Here is a 22,177-nt window from a genome sequence, read left to right on the forward strand (position 1 = left end):
GAATTACCCGTGGTGTACTTAATATTACACACGATCCTTGAATAAAGTCCGAAGTTTAATTTAAATAATACACGTTTCAAACTTTACCTCTTTCTTACGCAAATCGTGTTCCATAGACTGAAAAGACTACCGAAATCTATTTTTTATTTTAAGTTATATTCAATTTTAAAATTAGTTTTAAATTTCAATCAAAAGTAGATTTTGACTCCGCCTCTACCATGCTTTTCTTTTTTTTACAAATTGGGTAGAATGCGGCTTAGTAAATTAAATTAAACTTTAACACGATATGCGTTAAAATTTCGAATATTATAATCTGTACATCGTACAAAATAGAGGATTCGTGTTTTCACGTACAAATAATAATCATCGTACAATTAAAATGGTAAATTTGTTTTTAACGTTTTTTACTTTTACCTACTAGGTCGAATGTTTATTGTCACAAAATTCATTATTCTATTATTCTGAAAGTATATCAGTAAATTTTCACTAAAAAATAAATATCGTTCATTATATACTCGACGTAAAAATATTCAGTCCACAATTTCTCTTGGAAATACTTCTGGACCGTTAAGGGTGAATGGTACACGATGGTTGTTTTTCGAGTTGCAGGAATCCCAACCCGTGTAGGGATGAAAATTCCGCGGCGGAGAATTCAACGAGCTTAAACCGTGCCTAAAGTACCAGGATAACTACGTACCTTGAGCACGCTTTCGTCCTCGGAGTGACAGGAGGATTGCAGCGTGACGTCGGCCACGGTCCCCGCCTGGCTGACGATGAAGACCTTCATCCCCTGGGACACTTGCCGGCCCGTCAGCACCGCGGTGTTCATCACCTCCCAGTTCTGCGACGGCGAACAGAAACGAACTCGATTAAAGCGTCGCCTTTGTCGCGACACGGTCGTCGCGGGGCTCGTTAAAACGCTCCGAAACTCCATTTAGGAGAGTCGTTGGTCGATTTAAGGGGTGGCGCGATCGTTTCCGACAGGAACGCGACGGCGGCAGCCTTTGTTTGCTCCCGAGGGCACGTTGTCGGAAAAGTTTTACGCGAAACGGTCGCGGATTCGTGGCCAAGGAGAGGCTTTAAAAGGGCTTTTCCGACGGGCCGGCCGAAATCGGCCGTTCGACTGTTTCGTAGGATCGTCGTGTACGTGAACGGTCGCGCGGGGGCGTGCGACGACCGCGGAAGTTATTCCACGCGCGCGCTCCCCGGTTCCTGTACAGTTTGTGTGTGTACTTTGCAACGAGAGCGGACAGGGTGGAAAAGGGGGACGCAGGGAGGGCGCAGGGACGAGCGAGTCCGGTGCACGAAGCCATTTCCAAGTTGGCTTCCGCACAGTCTGCCCTTTGGAAGGAACATCAAACGACTCGGATATTGCAGCGAGGGAATTTAAATCTCTGACCCCGAGAGCCGCTCTCTATCCGTCCACCCACAACCCGCCCCATCGTGCCGTGTACGTGTCGCGACGGTCACCCACACGCCGCCGTTGGCCCTTGGCTGTGCATCGACGAGACCGATCTCGCGTTCTTAACACGGCGAAAAAGGTGCCGTCGAGTACGTTCGAGTGTTCCGCCGGAATTTGTCCCTCCCCTCCGCCCTAAAATATTCGCCCCGCGATCGCGGATATTCTTCGGGACGCGACGGTCCGCCCCCTCTCCCACCGGGCACGCGAGATCAAAAATATTCGGAAAATTTTTCAATATTTCGACCGGATGGGACCGAGAACGCCCGGAACAGGGCGTGCGAAGTTCGAACGAATCCGTAGCTCGACGAATTTTATTTGCGAACGACAAATAAACATTTTATATTTATTCGTCGATCGAATTTTCTCAAACACGATACAATTTACTTATAAATTTATAAATATAAAAGATCCGTTGGAGCGGTGGTTTTCAATCCGAAGGTTCACGTGATCCCAAAAGATTCGCGAACAACTTGCGCATAAAAATATTGAATATTTAACTTCGTTCGAAAATATCAGCGTGTCTTTTCTATATAAAATATAAAATACAGGCTGATATTACTTGCTGACACTTTAAGCGAATATAAATATTTAATATTTTTACGCGCAAGTTGTTTACGGACCCTTAGAAATCTACGACCCCCTTGGGATTCATAAAACTTCGAGTTGAGGAGCACTGTTCTAACGGATCCAGGACGAAACGTCATAGTTTTCATTACTCTCGCAATCTACGAACGTTACCTTTATTAATACTGATGTTGAAAAATTCGAAGATGCTTTGCAGGGCATCCCCGAACCGAGCTATTCAAGATAGGAGAATTTAGGTCGCTCCAGCAACGACGAAAATAATCAGGGTGCATGAGTGGTGTGTGGTTCACTCGTTGGAGCAAGCGGACTGGTTTTGGCGATATCGTAGTCGAGAGGATCTAGGACTCGAAGATCAACAGCAAGCGTAGCTATGAATACCTCTTTCTTACGCTATAGACTCTACCGTCTCATCGAGGCCCAGATATTTCAATGGATGGCGCAATCGTTCTGCATACAAAATGTCTTCGATATAGCGGATTCCTTTTCTTTTGCGGAATAATCAGAAACCTTCCTCCTTTAACTTCGAAACGAATCGCGATGTTTCGTCCACGAGAATACGATGTTAACGGTAGCACGACTCTGATCGATAGCCGAATCTGGAGAGTAGATCATTTTCGAAATCGGACAATTACATGAATACCAACAGCTCAGCCGACAGTTTGACAAACTTCAATCGACAAATATTGCTTTACAGCTAGTAAATGCATAGCACCTGGTCCACGAGCTTTTGAATACCTTTCAAACTGTACATCTGTCAACGTAGTGTACATATTGTAAAGTAAAGAGACCCCGGGGATCATAAAATCCCAGCAGAGTATCGATGTGACTTATCGCGATCAAGGTATAGTTTGCTGAAATTTATATACATACGTATATTCAACCTTATCATCGAACTGATATTCGTATTCATAATTTTCTTATATTACAGCATCTTTTCGAAAGAATGAATCGAACAAAACTATGTTTTTAAAAATGTAAAATAGTCAAACTCAATTTTTAAGTGTTTTTTAAACGGTCAATTTTAAGTTGAAAGATACGTTATAATAAGGAAGCAAGGTTCACTTTATATTGTATAATCATGATAAATATACAAATATTGATTTATACATTAATACTTTTTCGAAAGCGTTAGCGACAATGGCATTTAATTGAATCGATACTTTAGTTATTGTAACCTCTAGGTGATATTTAACTTACATTTAAATTTGTAAGCATAGTAAAATACATAAAAATATTTTTGAATGCTTTGAAACGTCTGTTAATTTCAACTGATAATATATCGCAAATAATACTGAATCAATATACATATAACAGATAATTAAATATCTGCCAATTGCATATCACTATCTTCTTTTTCATTAAAATGTAATATTTCGTTCGATTTCCGGCTTCATTGAATGTATAATGTTTATTGTCAATTAATAATTCGGTCTCTATTGTATCAAGCAGTTTAATATTATAACTAGAGTCTGATATTTAATCATGATGATTTTAATAGAGATACAACCCGTTCGAAATCGAAAGATTTTTATTTACTGCGTGTAACCATCGTGGAATTGAGTGCTATACGAAAAGAAAACGAGTTATTTCAAATTCTTCAAAGAACCTACTCAGGTTTCTTACTTCTAAGTTTGTCAAAGGTTTAAACCTGTAGAGAGTGTAAATAAAATTTCTTTTACGGTAAGAAAATTTATCTTAACAGCTAGAATTGCATCCATCCTTGCGGAACATTCGATATCACTACTACATTTGATATCTTTTAAATGCTACATTTCATTCAAGATTGTCACGAGCTGAACACGGAATAAAATTTAAAAAATATACATTTAAATATTTAATCTTCTAGAAAATGTAAATAGGATTCTTTTATTTCATTTCAATTTTACACCTGCTGCATCAGAGTTTTATAATGTCTGTATATGTGCAAAAGAAGGTTCATTTATTTTAAAGATACATGCAGATAATCGTTACTACGAATCATGTATATACCGATACATCGTAATATTGAGAATCGTTTAATTTTTGTAATAAATTTATACTTGGTGCGATTAATTTCATCGACCTAAAAAAGATAGATAAAAAGAGTTCGAAAACAGTTCCAAAATACGTCTGCAGTAGTTTCTGAGCCGTTTCTTCGTATCGGTAGTCACGCGTGCGATCACGAGCTACGTTAAAACAAACATCGAACGCAACGCGGATGCTCGGTCATGGAGAATCGAAGTTCCAAGGAAGTTCGCGAACTACGACGTGTCTACAGGGCCGATCAGAGTTCGTCGGCTTCGAACTGGCGAAGTTTATCGGAGAAATCTCTGATCCACTTAGCGAGTTCGCGTTCTCCGTCTCGGCAAGATTTAGCTATGCATTATCGGGTGGCGGGGGCGTGGACTGATGGTCGTCAAAGGGCTCGAGAGCCCAAGCGGAATTCCCTAGCCAGTTTCTTATCCCCGCGGCTGCCTGGCCGGGCTGAATATTTATACCGTACCGTATCAGCTGCCGCCGAAATATTTTCTTGCCGTTGATTAAACGCTCGGAGGCTCCTCGGTCAGGTTACCAGGAAGGCCTGGTGTCAATGTTGGCGCTAAGCTTGGACCAGAGGGTTTACGAGGAAAGCAGAACGTGGGTCTCTCTTTTAATTAAAAACTTTCCTCCCCCTTCCTCCCACCTCCTCCTCGACCTCGTCACGCGGGGGAGGGGAACGGCAATTAGAGTAAGGATAATCAAGAAGCGGCGGCAAGCTTCCGACAACTTCTCCGTCGCGACGCTTTCAAAGGAATATGTAAGCGAATTAATTAACCGATTAATCAATCAAGATGCTCTCGCGACGCAGCTCCCTGCGATCGTCGTGCACGGATCCCTCGACTCGGTTGACCGACCGTTCCCGATTTCGAGTCGTTTAATTCGCGGGGGGAGGATCGATGGCGCGATGAAACTGTAGAAACTGAGGAACCGAAATCAATTAATTCCAGCCCTAAGCTTTCGAAATCCCCCGGTCAAAGAGCCGAGAGCCGAATAAATTTCCTGGAGGGCCGTATTAGTGGCAGACCCGACGATAAAAACTGCACGCCGCGAGAGAAGAAGAAGAAGAAGTTTATATCTTCGGGGCGAAACGAAATCGTAACCGCTCGTTGCACCTCGAGCGTTAACTTAATGGCGCTCTGTTCCTTTTTATAATAAGAAGAAACGCGCGCTCTATTATTACCACCTGTGCATTATACCGGACGAACCACAAAGCGTGTTCGCCTCACCCCTATTATTTTTGTTCATGCCGGATCGATCATTTTCATTTTTATCGTGGCTGATACGGTCGAAGCGATCCTCCAACTTCCGAACATATTTTGTATTTTTTTTTTTTTTTTTTTTTTTGATTAAGTTTTTCTATGATTTTCTTTTGTCTATTAAAATTATCGATCGTAGAGATACCTGTAAATCTTCATTAATAATGTAAACAAACAACAATCGAAACGTCTAGCGTGTAATTATGGAATCTTAATATACTCGTGTAACGAGACATGTTCTTGATAAATTATCGTCCATATTTAAAAACCTGTTAATTAACCAACAACCCAGATTTATATCCAGACGTTCTACTTTAACTAGTTTATCGGTTCTACACCGTCTTGTATCCAATTGTACGGAGAAACACTGTCTTTTAATATGAATGCAATTCAGATTTTCGTACTGCTTTAGTGTTAGAACAGTGTTAGAAGAAATGTATATTTTATAAAAATAAAAACTATTGCGTGTGTCAAAAATTGAAAATTATGTACGGGGATAATCTTCCTAAAAGTATACTAAAACGGTTAAGAAATGCTGCGAGACGTACAACACGAGACGACACAAGACGAACGCTGCCATTTTACAAAGATATCGCGGTAATAAGTGCATACGAGTTCCTACACTTTGTCGAAGAGGTTTTCTTTTGTTCTGCATATATGATCCGCCTATTGTGGCTCATGCAAGTGGGTAGTAGGTGGACTGTCCAATCTCCATAAGTGCTTCCGATATAGTCGAACCACACGATGAAAGCACAAATTTCTTCTACCGGTACTGCAGTAATTCGACGTTATTAAGAATTAACTGTAAGGATGTTCTGATTGATGGCAATTTTCAAAACAGTACGATGATATAAATAACTATACGAGTTTCTCATGCCAGGTGAAATAATCGAAACATTGTAAATAAATTACTCTACAATTGTGTTCGTGTTTCTATACGTACTTACAGAGAACTAACAACAATTTTGTAAAGTTTATACATTCGTTCAAAATCTACGAAATGCATGCCCAGACAAATTAAATAAAATCGATATTCCTCAAAAGGATTCTCTAAAGTATCTAACAAAGGACATCACCACGTCATACCCTGATTTTTATAAAATACAGTATTCTTTTCAGCAGCTGATATTCAAGCTTACGGGGTGGGAAATACGAGAAAAACGCATAAATACCAAACATAATCGACTCGAGCCCGAAGGCGAAAAACTATACAAGATGTACGATCACTCCTGGGAAAAATTTATATTCTTGATTTTCGTCTTATTTTGGCCTCTAGAATCGCCCATTAAAATTTTTTCCAGGGGTGGCCGAACACCCTGTATGTTGGCTGTCGTAGGAGGGTTAAGTATGTATATGGTTCGCCGCGTCGTTTGCTTTGTCATCGACAGGAAGGCATTATCCTTTGACACACCACCGCGCCCTTTTTACCCAAACGGAAGCCTTAGTCCTTCGAACCTAAAAAGAGCGGGTCGGATCGTTGATCGAGCAACCGCGTGGAAGCGAATTCTCGCGCGGAAGGCCATACGCCGCGTACTCGTTCGACGGTATGGATCGCCATTTTTGTCGACGGTTATCGTGCAACTTAGCGGATACTTTTTCCAGAGAGTTTCGAGGAAAGCGTGGGCGGGCGCGACAGTGCAGGAGACCGCGAGACTGGCCTGAAAATCGCGTCGATTTTCGTCGAGTGGCGATATTGGTTCGCGCGTAGCCCTCGTCCCTTCGCTTCCGGTAGCTGGATTCTTCCAGCTATAGGTGCACGTTCGGGTCACAGTTGGTGGGAATGAAAATTGTCGCGCACGTATCCGCGCCGAGTTCGGTATCGGTCCTCGAACAACGATTCGAAATTACATCGGACCACCCTTGTCGCCACCGTTTTCGAATCTCGCGTCCGACCACGTGTATCGAATGGCAAACATTATTTCGAATGTTTTCGTTGCCAGCCGCAGGGTAGTCGATTTCGCGACCAGGTTCGCGGCACGTTCGATGCCGTATAATTCGTAGCATAGCAAATTCACTATACAGCGACGGTTTCCAATTTTTTAAGAAGACCCACGGAAAAGGGACATTTTCGTGTTCGAGGTTTACAAACGGAACGGGGAAATTCGATACGTCTCGAATACGTACATCCCTTCGAAATATGGGGTTTCTTATCAGACGCGACACGGAGAGCAAAAATTTGACGCTCAATTTAGTGACTCGTAAAATCAGTAGTTTGAAACGTGACTAAATCGAGCATTTTTCTTCTCCGTAGCACCTGATAAGAAACCCATATTTCAAAGCGATTTACGTATTCGAGACTTATCGAATGGTTATGAATTATTGTTCGCGGTATATTTAGAAGATCTGCAATCTCATGAAATCGTGCATTTTCAGTGACTCGATGAGTTGCACTCAACTGTCTTAGTGCTTTAACTATTCGTATGAAAGTTGAACTAACTGTAAGATTAGTAGTTGATTATCCAGTGTACCTGTTAAGTTTAGTAAAATGTGTAGTTATTCAATTAACACCAAATCTACCATGATTGGCCAAATGACCGGTTGAACGATTTATACCTTTTTGTAAAATACCGAACAAAATTTGGTATAAAATTCTGAAATATATAGAAAATATATAGCAAAGATGAAAGGAAAGAATCTTCAGTTTCCACTATCTTAGAACAGTCTAATAACGCGTATTAAAAATAGTAAAACTTTAAACGCGTGCAGTTCTGAAGCCACCCATAATTTCTGCATAATTGAGCCATCGTTAGAACCGGCAAAGCTTCCTCTTTAAAGTGGTTTTTGATTTATGTAGATCGGACTTTTCGTTTTGGAGATATCGTAATTTATGTAAAGGGATAATTTCTTTAATTTGACTATCTGTGTCTCCGTCTGACGCGTCGCGTAGGACCTCTCGCTCGCACGTGAGTCGAGACAGTCGCGTGACGCGGAAGTCGTAGTATTTCCAAGAATTTACTACGCACTGTTTACTATTTCCCCTCGCGTCAATGAAACGTAAACAAACGCTTCGAACCCTTGTATCTCCGTAACTAGCCACCGCATCGACTTGAAACAAAAATCGTCATATCTCCGGAACTAATTACGCTATCGACTTGTACGAACGCTCATTTTAAAGGGCATTTCATCCTCTATCCGATGACTATATCAACTGTTATTATTTATGCTATCTTCAATGTTCATTTTGTCATTTACTTTGACATTAATCTGATAAAAAAATGTTTTGAATACAAGTTAACGAGTACTTTCAGAGGAACAAAGTGCAATAATAAAAATTGCAACTCAGAGGTGTAAATGTACTCGCTGAATTTAAGAAACTGTGAGGTCTGTATGCATTTGTACACTAATAAAATTTTATATATGAATCAGTTATAAAATACATTTATTATTCTGTGTATATAGTTTGTAAATTTTCTATATGAAGTTCAAATACTAAATATGCACATTTGGAGTAAAGTTGTTGAATATTTTTATACAGATTTTTAAAATGCATGCTTCAAGAATAAAATATGTGACATAAAAGAGAAAGTATCTCACGAATAAACTTTAAAACACGACTTTCTATACATATAATGCAAAAATTAGCATTGGCTGGAATGGATATACACGAAGTGTCGGCAGGTTTAGCGTCAAACAGAAAAATTGAATTACGTTTCTCTGGTTAGGAAATTTCATTCGTTCTAAACTAAGATTGGAAAAATGCTGCAACAACGTTCCCAGTTTCTTTTCTATTGCTAGGGGAAACGAATTGAAGGCGATAGCATTGGGTTAGGTGCCTCGCCCTGGGTATTAGAAAATAATGAAGCGCCATCGAAGATCCCGAAAGGACTGATTGGGCTCCGCTAGAAAGGAGCACAAAGAGGATCGTTTCTGACAGAGTAACCCAGTTTACCGAATAGAAGCGAATCGCGTAAAAGCCCTACCTTGGAAATGGGCAGAACAGCCTGGATATCGTCCTTCTGTATCTCAAGACGTGCTTGCAGCTTTCGTCTTTCGGCATGATGGTGGTGATGGTGTTGCATCTGCCTCTGTTGCAACCTTTGCTGCAGCTGATCCATTCCATTCAACTGGGAGCCGTTGTCCTCTTCGCCCTCGAAAGCGTAACGCACGCTCCATACGATCCGACCACCGTCCCAATTTCCCTCCACCCCTTCCTCGCTGGCTTCCAAAAGCATCGTCAGAATTTCCTCCGCCGATCTGGAAACAAAGCAAAACCGTTCACAGCGACAAGGTCCTTGTTACTGCTCGTAAACTGCCCCGCAACGGTGGATCTCGTTTCGAAAACTGACGAAAACATTCGGACCAGCGATTTTCCAACCGGTGTGTCGCCAGTTTACAATGAAATATTACTAAGGTTACGTTCCCATTAGCGACCTCTTACTACGTTTTGTTTAAATCAATAGCAGAAAGAATACGTCCTACGAGTGCTACGAATATTATATTTGGATGTATATTATTTGTTATTACATACGTTATTTCTTTTGTTAGTACATTTATGTAAAAGTTTACGGATTCCAATTATTTTGGTAAATACCAGTTTCTAAACCCATATTATTTTACAATCCTTTACCCAGTTTTACGCACCCCTTCCAGTAGTAGAGTGAAATTTCATACGTTACTTTGTGAAAAAGTAGAAACTAATGATAACAGTGTATGTTTATACTCTAGAATTTTTGTTCGATCCTTTTATATAACAGTTTTCAAGTCATTTAAGTGCACCACTTTATCTCTGAATATATTTTATATCGTACATTTACAATTCGTCTAAAATTGTTTAAAGAATATCAGTTAATGAAATCTAGATGAAAATCGAGGCCCTTGTAGAAGGGAAGTAACATTAATAAATATGTAGAAAATTTGAATATATTATTTCCGCGTTGACTGCCAAACCGATTTCATAAAACGTGTCTCGTCACCACCCTAGTTTTTTTTCCATGATTTATGCTTTTAAACCCATACCTACGTTTTTACCAATTTGACCAAAAGCTTCTACAGAGGCCATGCTTTAAAATATCACGCCGCAGTAACCGAAACATTAGTATCATACATGTATGCATGACGTGACGTTCAACCTTTTAAATAAATGGATTTTACCGACTACTGCATACATAGCCGGATTCTCTGTGCAAAAATTCACAATTTTCGAATTTAAACCTTTTTCCCTACGCGTAACAGTTTTCGATACATCGATGCAAATAAATTTTTCATCCAAAATTTTGATAGCTATTTTCACCAGTACAGTGTATACTTTTGTTGATAGAAAAAAATACACATCGTGTGTTTGTGCAAGAACTACCACGCGAAAAAATTTCATCAAAATTGGATGTTGCCACGCGGGAATAATCCTTTATTATTACATCCTATAACATTGGCTATAAAACCATATTGTTTAAGCAGACATTGTTCTATTTTCCTTTTTTATTTTTTGTTATGCGAAATTTTGTTACTTACATATTATTTATGGATATTCAATAATTAAGGACACCAAGATACTCCTTATTTTTTAAATAAATAATGAGTTTTGATAGTTTGAAGTCTGGAAAATTGTAATTGATATTAAAAAAAAAAGAATCAAATAATTTTATTTAAAAGAGACAATTTTGGTTAGTGTATCTATGTTTTCTTATAAATATTTCACACTTTATTGCCTCGTACATACCATAAAAAATTATGCCTTTAGAAATTCATTTTCCATTATCCAGAAATAAATAAAAATAAATATGACGATAGTACTTAATAAAAACAGCTACGTAATAATTTGATAAAAATACTTATAAGATGTGACCGATTGCGATGGATTTCTGAATTCACGCAAAAGCGCCGGAAGTCTATAATCGTCAGATTTGTGAACTCAGACTGCGAGAGGTTCACCGTTAATAGCAGAGAAATGGGACACCGTCGTCTCGTTCGAAGTTTGTTCGTCGATCAGTGATCCAAGCTCGGCCACGTTGACGAATCCCATGGTACGAGGACGGCGTCTGACGGTAAATTGCACGTCTCTCGTCGAAACGAGATACGCAGGGGCCGTGTAATTGGATCCAACAGGAAAAATCAAGTGCAAGAGGAAACGTTCGAGTTTATCCGCTTAAATAGTCGCGACCAGACGGGGCGAAGGCTACGTCACGACGTCGAAACGTCGTTGCGTCGACTGTTTGTCGAGGTTCGAGAAGCTAACGAGAATTTCAACGATTAGCGAGAACGATAAACTCGCGACGAGGGTAAGTTTCCAGTTTACAAATGGCTGGTGTTACGTTAACGCGAACGCAACACGTTGCGCTGTAAAATCACGGGTGTTCCGTTACGCCATGTACATCGAAGAATTACGAGAACCTGAGCAAATGACGTCTCGCAAGGGAAGCATAAGACACGAATCGTACCGATTTCAACGAAATTTTGGCAGAATGACGTGCCCATATTTACAATAAACGTATCTATAATTTTAGCTGTAAAGTTTTTATCATTATAAAAATCATTTAAATTTTCTATTAGTTTCATATCATTTATTATTACGCGTCGAATAGTGACCAATCGTCTTGACCTGATTGATAACCGTATACGGTCATAGAAAACATGTTTTTATTTCTTGTAAATTCTTGCAATTTGTTTCCGAAGATTACTGAGGTCTCGAAGCTTTTCAAACGAATTTTCTTCCAAATTTAGTAAATTACAATTTACAATTCGCTGCTTACGCGCCACGTTGGAGGACAAGCGTTTATTCCTGACGAATTTGCGAGTCAGAATAGTCGTGCTCGCAGACGGTTTCGACAAAATTGAAGAGCAGTGAACGTCTAGCCGAAGATCCTCCGGAGTTCAAGGATCACGAAATCGTGAAACTCGGAGGGAGAATCCTGGCACTCTATCGCGATGGAAATTCAAGGATGCAAGGTGGACGAAGAGGGGATTAATGGAAACAGTTCGGAGTCGTTCTGACTTACTCTTAAAAACAGGAGTTTCGTTTTTTCTTTTCATTGCAAAGCTTCGCTCAAGTAGAGAAAGGGATCACCGGTTTTCGTTTCGCGCAGTTCGATGATATTCCGTTTGAGATAAAATCGCTAGAAATCGAGGGAAGCGAGGAACCGTGAACGAAATTAAACAGGGAATTTTTCGCCGTTCCCGAGGAAAGGAATCCGAATTAAACCAGTTGAAGGCAATACCAATGGCTGCAAAAGCGGCGGGATCGAAAATGGAATGAGATCGAAGGGAAATAGAAGCGAAAGGAAACTGGAATACAATTAGCAGGAGGAAGGTAATTCTCGAATCGACATTATTTGCCCTCGCTTTAAGCTTCTGATACAGCGGATCGCAATACATTTTTATTCTGATAAGGTTTCGTTTAAATTGAATCGTGTATTTCTTTCAGATGGATCGATACTTCTTATCGGCTCGTATAATGGAGGTAACTTGAGTTTTCTAACGACGTCCCTTCTACTTATATTTTATTTTCATGTATTAGGTCTACCGGAAAGTTCTGCTTGATTTCTGTCCAAAAGAAAATAATAAATTTGTATGCTAATGTTAACAAGAAGTAATTGTACGATAAAAAATAATAATGAAAATATTGGAATAGGTTCAAATTTCTTGCTGTTATATTTTGAGAAACAGAACAACCAGGTCCAAACAGTAGACAAAGCTTCGATTCCTAAGAGATTTTTATGAACGAGGAATAATTAATTAACATAAAAGATTGATTTTTTATATTCTGTTGAAATACTTGAAATAAACGAAACCCAATATTTGTACACTTTGAACTGTTACTGTCGTTAGAAATATTGTACAATTAAAAGTACGTTATCGAGGTATCGAGTATTTTTACTTTTCACGACGTAACATTGATAAAAGGTTTACTTTACGTCGGTATATTTGGTTCTTGAACGGGTCTCTTGAATATTCGTAAGCAACAAAACAGAAGAATTGGCAGAAAAAGTGAGGCTCGATTCCAGGAACGATCGCGATGCCTTTAAAGCGACGTTTTATTGGGTCATAGGTCTTGATGCCACGTATTTTCTCGATCTATGATTCAGTAAACCACGATAATAAATTGTGCTAACTTCGTGCGCTACAGAGAAATAGAAAGAGAGGGAAAGAAGCAATCAAACCGGAGCATCGCAAGGTTAACAGCGATAACGACTTCCACCATACAGTGATAGTGGCAACTTTTACTTTTATTTCGCGCGACGAACCGATAAAATCTTTTTCCAATTCTCGCCCAGTTTTCCTCGCTGGGTTTTCTGACATTCGTTTACGGTGTCATTTGCATACCTCCCGAGCCTCTTGCGTCTCCGGAGCAGCCATCTTAAACAGTTTTCGGAACCTCTTTCGTTTCGTGCCCTCGAAGCACTGCGCGAAAACGACAGGATCACAAAGATATTACACGAAAATTCAATTTCTACGATATTGAGAAAAGAAACTCGTTCGTCGGCCAAGTGGTTCAATAGTAAGGACGATTTCTCTCGGGGTCTTTCATTCTAAATCGAGTCTATTTTTAATTCAGCGACTCGGCCAGGGACGAGACACACAGCGATCCAGCTAAAATCACAATGTGCAACCTCGGTTCCAGACACGACAATCGCAAGGCGAACGGTATACCGAGATCGTTCAACGGAAAACGTTGTCTAAAATTTGTGTATTTATCGATACCGTGCCCCGCGAACGTCGATAAACGAATGAAATTGAAAAGGATCGTCGTTATTATCGTTCCGACCGTGAAGTTCGCGAAGACGAATGAGCCTGGGGACCTATGGGAGTCTCTCGACTCCGATGTTGTTTAATCTACTCGCGAAGAAAATTCACTGCGACGTCGAATTACATTTCCAAGAAGGATCGCCACGCGGTTGCGTCGCAATTTTCGTGGTACGTTCCGCTGGTAACCTAATAACAGATTAATCTTCGACGCCACCGATCTATCAGCATCCGCGTCCCAGCGAGTATCGCTGATCCGAATACGTCACTTCTTTCGCGCGCTTATCGGATGCCATGGACGCCACGAGCTATATAAGACCGCGCGCGAGACCAGCCGACGAGTACAATATCGAGACGTCGAATTTATCCTCGACATGCGTTACAGCGCATTAGTAATCGCTCTTTCCGCGGTGGTGTTGGCTTCGACGGTTCTCGTCGAGGCGTACCCGGTGCCCGAAGAACCGCAGAATGGACCGGAAGTACAAGCGGAAGTCGCGAAGCTAAATGTTGGCTCGAGCGACGAGTCCAGTAGTAGCAGCGAGGAAAAAGGAAAACCTAAAAGGGAGGCTAGCCTCGTCCAGGCACTGATCGAAGGAGAAGAGGAAGTAGTTCACGAGAGGTACGACCGATCAGTAAAGAAGGACGACGACGATAGTAGTAGCAGCGAGGAAAAGGGAAAAACCAAAAGGGAACTGATCGAAGAAGAAGAGGGAGTAGTTCACAAGAGGCACGAACGATCAGCGAAAAAGAAGGACGACGACAGTAGCAGCAGCAGCAGCAGCAGTAGTAGTAGTAGCAGCAGCAGCAGTAGTAGTTCTTCCAGCGACGATGACGACGATGACAAGAAGAAGAGCAAGAAATGCCAGAAGGATGACGACGACAGCGACGACAGCGACGACAGCGACGATGACGACAAGAAGAAGAGCAAGAAATGTGAAAAGGATAACGACGACAGCGACGACAGCGATGACAGCGACGATGACGATGATGACAAGAAGAAGAGCAAGAAATGCCAGAAGGATGACGATGACAGCGACGATAGCGACGATAGCGACGACAAAAAGTGCAAAACGAAGAAAAAATGCGACGGTAAACGCAAAAAACGGATGATCGGCGCAGACGATACTTTGTCGATCGACGATAGCCTCGGCGATCTTTCCTTGCACGAGAACATGAGATCGGAACAGGAAGAAGATGAAGAAGCCAATCATCACAGTTAATAAAAAATACGAGGTAAACGCGAAGACAGAAGAATCGTAACAGGGAGTGAAAGAATTACGTGTGAACCATGTTTCCAATTAAGGAGATTCATCGAAAGTTGCAATACGCGTATGTTCTGTTTACCGAGCATTATCTGGACGATAATGTCAATTGTACCGGAGTTCAAGGCTTGCGATTTTGGCACATTTGCTCGTTACGAGTTTTGAAGAGCGTCGGCGTCACCTTTCTTCGATATCTTTTGTTTTTTGAAGATTTAATACAGCGACGACAAACCGAATTCGTTGGACTGTTTTGTATCTATGTATTTTGCATAGAATTCATCATTTTTGCTTGACATTTTATGTAACGTTTCGAATAATTTTATCTGCAATCATAGTCGCTGCGAGAAGAAACATGGTTTGCACCTGAGGAACACTGTATTTAAGGGATTTAACTGTATTTTATTGCAAACTAGAAATAAACTTAGCTATCATTGTTAACTTATTTTTTATCCATTTATATGTATTTTTCTACCGCGCGCTGCGGAATTTATGGTCGGACCATTTCTGAGGAAAATTACACCTCTCTTTTAAACTTTTGACAAAAAATTCTGACAAAATACACCCTCAAGAAAAGAGATAGCACGCGCGTTAATTCCCCACGTTGTCATAATTTTACTAATTTAAGAAACAAGGCATGCTAAATTAACTAATTCGCACCTAATAACGAAGGAAAATGCTCCAATACGTTCAAACTGTAACGTAAATCTCAGTATGAAATATATTATATTCGAATGAAATGATTTTTATTTCATTACAGGAAAATATAATAAACCTTATCAATTTTTTAAAGGACATTATATAACATGATCTAAAATAAAAATACGTAGGTTATCGATAACCGCTCGTGATCTTGGCTGTTAACGTTAAATAACACAAAACGAAAATAAGGTGCGAATGTTGCTTTCGGTAAAATAGTCGTACGATCAAAAAATCGTATAGTGCGATGAATTTATTTTCTCCCAGTTGGAATCACAATAAATGCCCCTTGTAAAAATGGCGATGTACATACCCGTTTGGTGCACGCGGTGCGTTCTCCTTTCTCCTCGCGGTGAACGTCGCGATCGTGTTCTTCGCGTTTATGTCGCTGTCGACGACCCAGTCCGGATTGCTGGACGAGGCTTCCAAGATCTTCACGCCGGACTTCATCCTCGCCCTGAAACACGCGCGTGTCCCCGCGATTAATCGTAATATTCACGAGGGGGTAAAATCAATCGGCCGTTCGTACAAATATTTCGTTCGACAACAAGCCGGCAGGTTTGTCGAGCGCCGTTAAATCCCACGCTCGGGCGGTTCATAAATCGGGGACGTTACATTATTCAGAAACCGCTGGTGACGTCACGAAACGAGCGAATCCGATTAGTCCGGGGCACAATGCGAACCCGAACAGCGAGTTTCGACGGGCAAACACGACCGACAACGAAAATACACCGAGCAACGAGCGTTCCCGTCGAAATTTTCGCGGACAAAAAAAAAAAGAGACGGTAACAACTTTATCTGGCCAGACGAGGACCGGAAGGCACGAAACGACGAAAAAGAATGGCAAACTTCCGCGAAAAAACGAGAGGTACCGGGGAGGGAGGTTGTAAGCGAGTTCAAGGATGAGATAATTCTACGGCGTTTACTTTTTTCTTTTTTTTTTTTTTTTTTGTTCAATAACTGGAGGGGGAGGTGATTTCGCGCCGGTCGGCAATTATCGGCTCGCAGCTGCCAGCTGCATCGGCAATTAACCGTTCGCCAATTCCATCCGGAGCTGACGGAACGGAAAATCTGGATGCCAGTTGCGTTATTTCCCGCGGTTAACGACGAAACGTGCCGCGACGATAAGTTCTCCGCGCGGGTAAAGACTCATGATAATTTTATGACAGAAGCGTAACGACTTCCCGTGTAATAATTTGTACGACTGTCGTCGATACGACTGTTCGAACGATTATTGTAAAGTGCGTGGGGTTGTTGTGTAACTTGTGCACCGTGGTCGTATCGTACGGCTGTACGACGTTGCCATAAAATCTTGCGTACTGAAAATTTGATGAACGACAGGTTGAAACGTGCAGACTAACCATCGTTAAACAGAACGTACATGCATAAATTTTGTACTCCTTTTCTTAACGTTTACAATGCAGAGCTTTATACAAATATAATTCATAAATATTCGGCCGTAAAAGTTAATGTAATTTACCCTCTACAATATTCCGTCGATTTTCCAAAATGTATTTAGTTTAAAGAATTCAATTGAAACACGTTTTGGTTTTTGATGAATAACAATAATAGAAATTATACCGAGGGAGTTTGTAGAGTTGACGATGTTGATAAATAAAGAATTTATATAAAATTCAATCAGGAACCTTGTACTGTACATGAATATTCTGCAAAGATCTCTTGAACGAGTTAAAAATTTCTTGGACGTACAGTCAACGACGTCGGAGATAAGAACGTACGACAAGTCGGAATAATTATCGTCGTATCTCGCCTAAACGGGACGACAACGTTACGACATCGGCGGATGTTGGCCGCGAGCTTGGACATTAGATACTTTGACAGGAGACGTTTCGGTTTCGCGAATAATGCGCGCATTCAGCCACCGGGATTCCAATCCGACTACTTCAATTACTTCCAGCCCTTCCCTAAAGGCTCAACTCCTTGGAACAATGCGAACGGTCGCACGCTCGTTAACTTTTCCAGCCCTACGGTTCTTTCAATTATCCCAGACCGGTTGCAAACGAAGCGTCACCATCGTACGAATGTATTGGATTTCCGTTCGATCGCGTCGCCGCGAGCAACAACTCTCTAAAGTAACGCCAAGTAGCCGCCATTTCGTCGTAAAACGAGCGCGTCTAATTGAAATATTACTACTATCGAAGCTCCAAAATTTCAATACTAAATTCACGTATTTTCATCGAAACCCTTCGCGTTGACGGTTACATTAAAATTAAAATAAAATTTGTTTTACTTATTATTATTCTTTCTTGTCTTTTAACAAGCAGAAGAAAAATCGATATTACAGCGATTACAAAACAATTTCTTACATCGTATCCGAATAAATTTCGTTCTGATATTTTTCATGGTACGAAAGTTAGGCGGAAATGTCGCTAAATTTTTCGATTCGATCCTGACCAGCCAATATTTTTGAATCTGGCGTCGCTGACGCATCCTCGGCGTAGAACCGTTTCAGCGATTTGTTCTGTTGTGCATGTGCAATAACCGTGTTCTTTCTCGTGTCTCTCGTGTTCCAAGGGAGAGTATCTCTCGTGCATGCACGCCGAATAGCATCGGGAATCGTTTATGCCAGCGCGCTCGCGCGTCTTACCCCCTTCGATTACAAAGTACCGGATTGAAAATTGAATTTCCACGAGCACGATGAAATATAGGCACCGAGGGTGGTCGTTCACGAGCCACGGTCTCGCTCCCAGACAAATCGTCGCTTCCAACGGAAGCTTACGCCGCTCTTTTCAACCCTTTGCGCCACGAAAACGTTTTTTTCCGCGCCAACGTCGACGATCCACTCGACGGGAGCGCTCGTCGTTACGCCCGGCGGAAAATGTACGCGTGTTCGTGTTTACACTCGAAACATACACTGCCGTTTAAAAGTTTGGAGCACCCTTCGTTCTTTAGAGAAACGCAGCTTTTTTTTCTTTTTTTTTTTCACGTTTTATCGAAAATTTTACTTACTCGTTTATAACAGATATTACACGGATACAGTTTAAGATAAAATTTGTAATTCTATCGTAAACGTTCCTTCGAAAATCACGGCATTTCATTGGCATTAAAATTATGTTTATTAGGAATCTTTGCTTCTCTGTTATTGAAATCTCTAATATACAGGGTGTTCGGCCACCCCTGGGAAAAATTTTAATGGGGGATTCTAGAGGTCAAAATAAGACGAAAATCAAGAATACCAATTTGTTGATGGAGGCTTCGTTAAAAAGTTATTAACAATGAAATTAAAAAATTTCAAATCGTTCTGGAAAAATTATTTTCGGTTGCGGAGGTCAATTACAATAGTTTTTGATGAATAAACCTACCCCCGAAATCCTACCCACTTTCTAGAAAAAAATTCTTAAAAACTTTTTAACGAAGCCTCCATCAAGAAATTAGTATTCTTGATTTTCGTCTTATTTTGGCCTTTAGAATCCCCCATTAAAATTTTTCCCAGGGGTGGCCGAACATCCTGTATTAAAAGACCTTTACACAGTAAGTATCTACTAATAGTTTTAGAACAAAGAGCAGTGTTACAGCTCGTTGAATTAATCAGCAAAGCTTATCTAGCAGATCCTGCCTTCGATGTGATGCCATTAATCGTTCGAACAATGTGTTCAAACTAATTGTCTGCTAATAAAATACCTATTAATTGGAAAGTGTTCTAACAATTAATTTCGTCACGTTTGTCGCAGAATCTACTTGATAAGCCTTACTGACAGGTCAAACTAGTAAATCCATGATTAAACGCAGTGATATTGTTCAATGTAGCAGACACGTTGCTTATCATTATTAGATCATCAACTGATTATAAGAACATACAAATTTTAGTAGTTTTCTGTTATTATGCAATGGTTTATTTCGTTAAATTTTAAGTACTTCGATAATGTCTATGAAAAGAGATTAAGTATTCATGAAGATGAAAACGCCCAAAACAAAACATTTATGTATTAAAATTTTGTTATTTTTTATAGTAATTTTTTGAATAGCTTTCAATATATAAAAATGGATCCCTCCATTTATATTTTGATTTAAATAGAACAGAAGCCTGAAAGAAAATTAAATATTATCTAACGTTCAAAACTAGACAAACGAGTTGCTAATTTATCTACAAAATGTGTATTTATGATGGCAGAAAGTCCATAATTATCCGAATTAAAAGCGATGAATCAGAACTATTACAATTTTAAAACAAGACGAGTGGTCGTGGCAGTAACCGTTCGCGAAAGAATGCAAAATTAGCAAAAAATGATAAATTAAACGAGACTACGCAGAAATGGATATTGCAAAAATAAAGTACAGGAATATTGCATGAGAATAAACGAAAGCTCGAGAGGGAATAGATGCCGTTCAAATATTTATATTAGAAGAAATATGAAATACAGCCATATATAGGAATTAGTAATTTGCTTTTTCAACCGCTATGCGCGATTTCGCGCAATAAATGTGCATCTTTGTTTTATAACGTAGTTGCCTGCTTTAGTTTCTTAATCAGACTATCGGAAAAATCGAGACGAATATTTCCCTCTGTTAGTTCGGATGATTTTATTTTACTTTCAAAAAGTACCGACGACCGAGGAAATTATTTTTACGGTCGTTAGAGCCGTAAATCGAGCTCGAAAATAAGTTTGGCCTGCAATTTAGCTGGACCACAAGATCCATCTTGTCAAGCAACCAACTTTCTTAGAACCGTTGCTTGGTCAAACAATGCATCTACGAAGACACAAGAATTTTCCATCTTGTCAAGCAACCAACTCTCGCATAGTCAAAGTAACCAATAAACTTGCAACATCATTACTCCCACCGCTAGAAATCCACTAATGGGAATAGTTCACAGTCGTCGTTTTACAGAGCTCGTACATTACAAAATAGGCAATCGATCACAAACGTTCCTGATTGTCTAATAAATTAAAGGTAACAGTCATCTGTAATCCATAAAAAAAAATATGTAAATAAACAAAAAAGTTTGATTAGTGTTATGTATTCTATCAAAGTTAGAGTTCAACTTTAATGGAAGGATCAATGGCGTGCGAGAATCAAGATATAATAATCTTTTTTATGTGATCTGTGGAGAGATCGAGTGACTATAAATATTATGCCTAACATATTTATGGGATAAATAATTAGTTTTTTTACTACCTGCGCGGGTGTTTTGATATCTATTCCCTTATTGAATGATGGGATTCGTACACTCATCCTTAAATACTCACTTTTCACGTATAATTATTTAAATAAAGATACTTGCATATATCGTGCAACTAACAATTATTTTATTTCGACGACTCGTACAAATTTAGTTAAGCGTGGGAGGTACGCGTAGTCAATTCGATACTCCATCCAGATATTATGCAAACGAACAACTGGAATACAAACGTATTTTATGCGAATAGGCAATCCCCTCAGGGCAACGATTAGTAGACAAAGGATTCATTATGCAACAAGAGAATGATCCAATACACATTTCCATTCCACTTAAAGCGTATTTGGAACTAAAAGAACAAAAAGGAATTCTAAATTTACATAATCGTTGCAGGATAAAAATACTGATATCAGAAACAAACGTCTAACGATTAAAAATAATTGTTGAAATTACGTCCGACAGTTATAAGCATAAGAAAGGAAGATTTTCTGCGAAAATATACCTTTGTAAATGTTCAACGGTATTACAATGGATTATTAAACAAAGTAAAACGCTCGAGATAGATTTAAAAACTTTATTTTCTGCAGAATTTCAAAAGAGTCCCATTAAAATGAAGCACACAGATTTCATCGACCAGAATTCACCAACACCAGTTTCGACCGACACTAGTATTAATCTTCGACAATATTAACACTGTTAGTTAATATTAGTCGACAACAATAATGACAGAGATCCTCGCTCGTTGCGTAAACGATAATATACATAACTTTAGATAAATTTTTAAGTTGCAATTCTTGAGAAATTGCAATCTTTCGTATAGGAGCATGAAATACGATTATTTGGGAACTTTTCAACAATTTAACGCTAGATTTACGGATATCGATCGCATATATATTTATTGATACCTTTCATGTTGACGATTACCTTAAAATACGATTTTTCTTTTAATTAGAATATGTATTCATGCCATTGCATCAATCAAATTCAACGTAAGTTGTTAAACAATAATATTTATGCGTTTTGCAACTTTAAATATGGAATCTGACGTCCGTCAAATTGACGGTTTCCGTAAATCTAGTGTTCA

General features: G+C 39.7%; 1 protein-coding gene across 4 annotated transcripts in view; it reads right to left on the minus strand.

The window, feature by feature from the left end:
- Dtn (transmembrane protein 132C dtn) overlaps window positions 1–22,177 on the minus strand; it is a 114,853-nt gene that overhangs the window by 17,518 nt on the left and 75,158 nt on the right. For all 4 annotated transcript variants that reach the window (XR_013080529.1, XR_013080528.1, XM_076775598.1 and 1 more), the window contains exons 3-5: window positions 16,270–16,413; window positions 9,243–9,516; window positions 698–841 (exon numbers count right to left, since the gene is read on the minus strand). Coding sequence is in view for 2 of the 4 variants with exons in the window: in XM_076775598.1 (XP_076631713.1) it covers window positions 698–841; window positions 9,243–9,516; window positions 16,270–16,413 (562 nt within the window). In the remaining 2 variants the exon portion in view is untranslated. The remainder of the gene's footprint in view (window positions 1–697; window positions 842–9,242; window positions 9,517–16,269; window positions 16,414–22,177) is intronic.

Source organism: Colletes latitarsis, chromosome 10 (genome assembly GCF_051014445.1).
Source record: "Colletes latitarsis isolate SP2378_abdomen chromosome 10, iyColLati1, whole genome shotgun sequence".
In the NCBI taxonomy this organism is placed as follows: Eukaryota; Metazoa; Arthropoda; class Insecta; order Hymenoptera; family Colletidae; genus Colletes; species Colletes latitarsis.